We start from the raw sequence: 3,021 nt of genomic DNA, 5'->3' as shown, positions 1-3,021 counted from the left end.
GACAGGATGAGGATAGGGATGGGACAGCTTCAGGACAAGATTGGAACAGGTTTCAGCTTAGTTTCAGGGAACTTCCGTAAGAGGCTACATGTTCTGTTCAGGTTCATGGAAAGACCAGGACAGGTCAGTCAGTCATCGGTTTGCTGTATTACTTTCTATTGTTTTGTTTTCAACAAGAAGTTCTGTTGATTCCTTGAGTTGCACATTCTTTAAGCACTTGTAATTCTCTGCTATACTCTACTCTATAATACGTGTTTTATTGTCACCTGAATAGCATCAACGGTGGCCCTGAACACTGGATTGTTGTGTTTCACGGTCCTCCAGTACTTTGGCCTGTTGGGATTTGTCAAGTTACAGCCATACTTTTCCAGGATGTTCAGTGCTGTAGACAATCGTTGGAGAGATGCAAGGGTCTGAAGAAGAAGCAGAGAAAAAGGGATATTTGGTGAATAGTTTGTTAAATAGTTTTAAGGTTCACACATGTTAAGCATGGTTTTTGTGTGTTTCTCATCTTTAAAATTCATCTATATTGCAGTGGGTATTGTATGTGCACTAGTTCTCCCTCACCTCCTTCCTGTTGCCTCCAAAGCTGTTTTCTATGACCATGGTCTCTGCAGTGATGTGGTGGTATTTGGAGCAGGGCGGTAAAGGCAGATTAGCCATAGCCATCACCCCGGCCCGCACCTCCACCACCCTGCCACCAGAGTACAGACACACTTCAGCTCGACTCCGCACCTCCTGCAGCTGCTCCGACAGAGACGGCATTCTGCGAACACACACACACACACACACACAGATACAGTGACTAACATTCATATGTAATTAGGTGGTGAAAAAACACATGGATGCATTCACAGGAAGTGGTGGACCAACACACTGGCATTGCCGTGGGTACTGGATGGTTTTATCTTATAGTATTTTACTTATTCTTTTATCAGATGTAATTAATACAACTAATGAATATTTCTTAATGAATAGTTATGTTACCAATCGTATGAATGCATGCATTTATTCTTTTGTCTATGACATGTAAAAGAAATAGTGTGAAATGCCAATTACAATTTCCCAACAGACCTTTTTTTCCAGTGAGCATTTTGACATGAAATATTAAGGTAAACACTATTATTATTATTATTATTATTATTATTATTATTTATTAAGACTAATTAAGGTTCTGTTCCATTTAGTGTAGCAGAGCCTTTCTACTGAGCCAACATGCGCCATAGCAGTAATTAGTATCACTGGCAACACCTGTGTTTACCCTACTAGTTCATATCAAAATGGCTGCTGTGAAAAAGGTCTACTGTTCTACCAAAGGTCCAAAACTCAAGTACATTCAGTTTACAATTCCATAAAACAGAGAAAAACAGCAAATTCTTACACTGGAGACAGGGTTTTGTATTGGCAAGAAACTGGAAATTCAATAAGTTTCACAATACAGCTGTGGCAATTCAAAATATACCATAAGCAATGCCTTATATTGAGATTTTTTAAAATCTCATTTTAGGAACACTGTCATAGTATAAAGACCACACCACCATTTGCGTAAAATAGAAGAGTATAAAAGTTCACTTTTTATGCAACAAAAAAAGAGGGGTCAACAATCATACAATTTTTTTTTCACAGTCGCTGTAACATTTAACATCACAGCCCTCAGTTTACATTTACAACAATGCAATCTAGTGGTTGGGCTTTTAACCAGTTTTAGTTCAGTAGTACAAATCTTTCTCTCTAAAGATCTTCTTCGGATATTGCTAACCTGAATCTTGAATGAAAGCTCATAACCTGTAGTTTTTACACACTTGATCTCAAGAAAGCCGGAGATGTAGAGAGCAAAGATGGATGAATAGTCAAGACACACCCCCTCATTAATGTGAATACAGAAATAAATAAGGAAACAGAGCAATAAATATAAACAGAAATAAATGTAAGCAGAAAATATAAATTAATTTAGCTTTAAATCAACCTGCATTAATTTAATAATTATGGCTTTTAGTTTAACATTTATATCTTTATTATTTCATTTATTTATTTAGTTAGTTAAGTCATCAATTAATTCATTTATTTAATCAACAAAATTGGAGTTTTAGTCCTCCATAATAACAACTCCCATTGCTTTGTAATAAAGTGTAAATAGATTCAGACACCATGTGGGCCAGCTACAATGCTGATTACATTATTACACAGAATTAAGTGCAATATTTACTTTTGATATTAAAGATTAATTTTACCTCATTACATTGTGTAATGCTGAACTGGTAGTGTTATGGTGTTACACTGCTATTATCACTGCTACATGTGGATGTCATGTTACATCACTGTGCGGTAGGTTCACTGAACCGTCACACGTTGAAACCATCACTAAATCAAGCTTAAACTGGAACAACGCCAGGCTAACACCAACACGGTGAGAATCCCAGAATATGGGGGTCAAAGTGTGCGGTGTGTGCAGGTGACAGTGTTCCTACCTCCTCAGTGAATCCGGGGGGCTGCTCCCCTTCTCACAGTCCTCCCTCAGCACGCTGATTTCATTCACACCGACGTAAAACGGTCAGCGTTACAGCAGCAACGTATGTGTCCAGCAGTTAATGTAAAAGCTCCTATAACCATAAGGATAACGGGAGAGCGGTGCGTAATCCCGGTGCAGCACACCGGGCTCTCTCAGGCTCAGCAAAACATGGACGCAGCGTCAGTGACGTCACTCACAGCTTTGTGAACGGACGTTTTACGGCGGTGTCATGTATCAGCTCCAGTCTGTTATATTACATTAAGATTCGAATCGATTTTTTCTCCTTTTAATAACATAGAAATTAGGGTGCATGTAGCCAATTTCTATTATTCAGTCGTAAATATCAAGTATTATTTCATGATATCTTCAGTTTGAATTACTTTAAATTACATGAGTAACCATTATGTCAGAAAATGGGGTTTTAAATCTGTAGTACCTCCTACTGCTTCTTAATGGCATTTGCAAGAATTGTGGGAATGAGAATTTATTTTTATTGGTTTATTTTAACAGGG

The 3,021-nt window shown here is 37.9% G+C and overlaps 1 protein-coding gene across 1 annotated transcript in view; it reads right to left on the bottom strand.

Moving 5' to 3' along the window:
• The window catches only part of LOC118334225 (E3 ubiquitin-protein ligase RNF31-like), a gene marked incomplete at its 3' end in the record, with an annotated part of 10,608 nt that extends 7,954 nt beyond the window's left edge, over positions 1-2,654 (bottom strand). Inside the window, 3 exon segments of the mRNA XM_035670062.1 lie at positions 267-413; positions 568-766; positions 2,469-2,654. Coding sequence (XP_035525955.1) covers positions 267-413; positions 568-765 — 345 coding nt within the window.
• Positions 2,655-3,021: the final 367 nt, after the last annotated feature.

The sequence above is a fragment of the Morone saxatilis genome, unplaced genomic scaffold (assembly GCF_004916995.1).
Source record: "Morone saxatilis isolate NCDOM2014 unplaced genomic scaffold, NCSU_SB_2.0 Contig23, whole genome shotgun sequence".
In the NCBI taxonomy this organism is placed as follows: Eukaryota; Metazoa; Chordata; class Actinopteri; family Moronidae; genus Morone; species Morone saxatilis.
The sequence above is the reverse complement of the archived record's forward strand: the minus strand, read 5'-3'. Positions and strand labels throughout refer to the sequence as shown.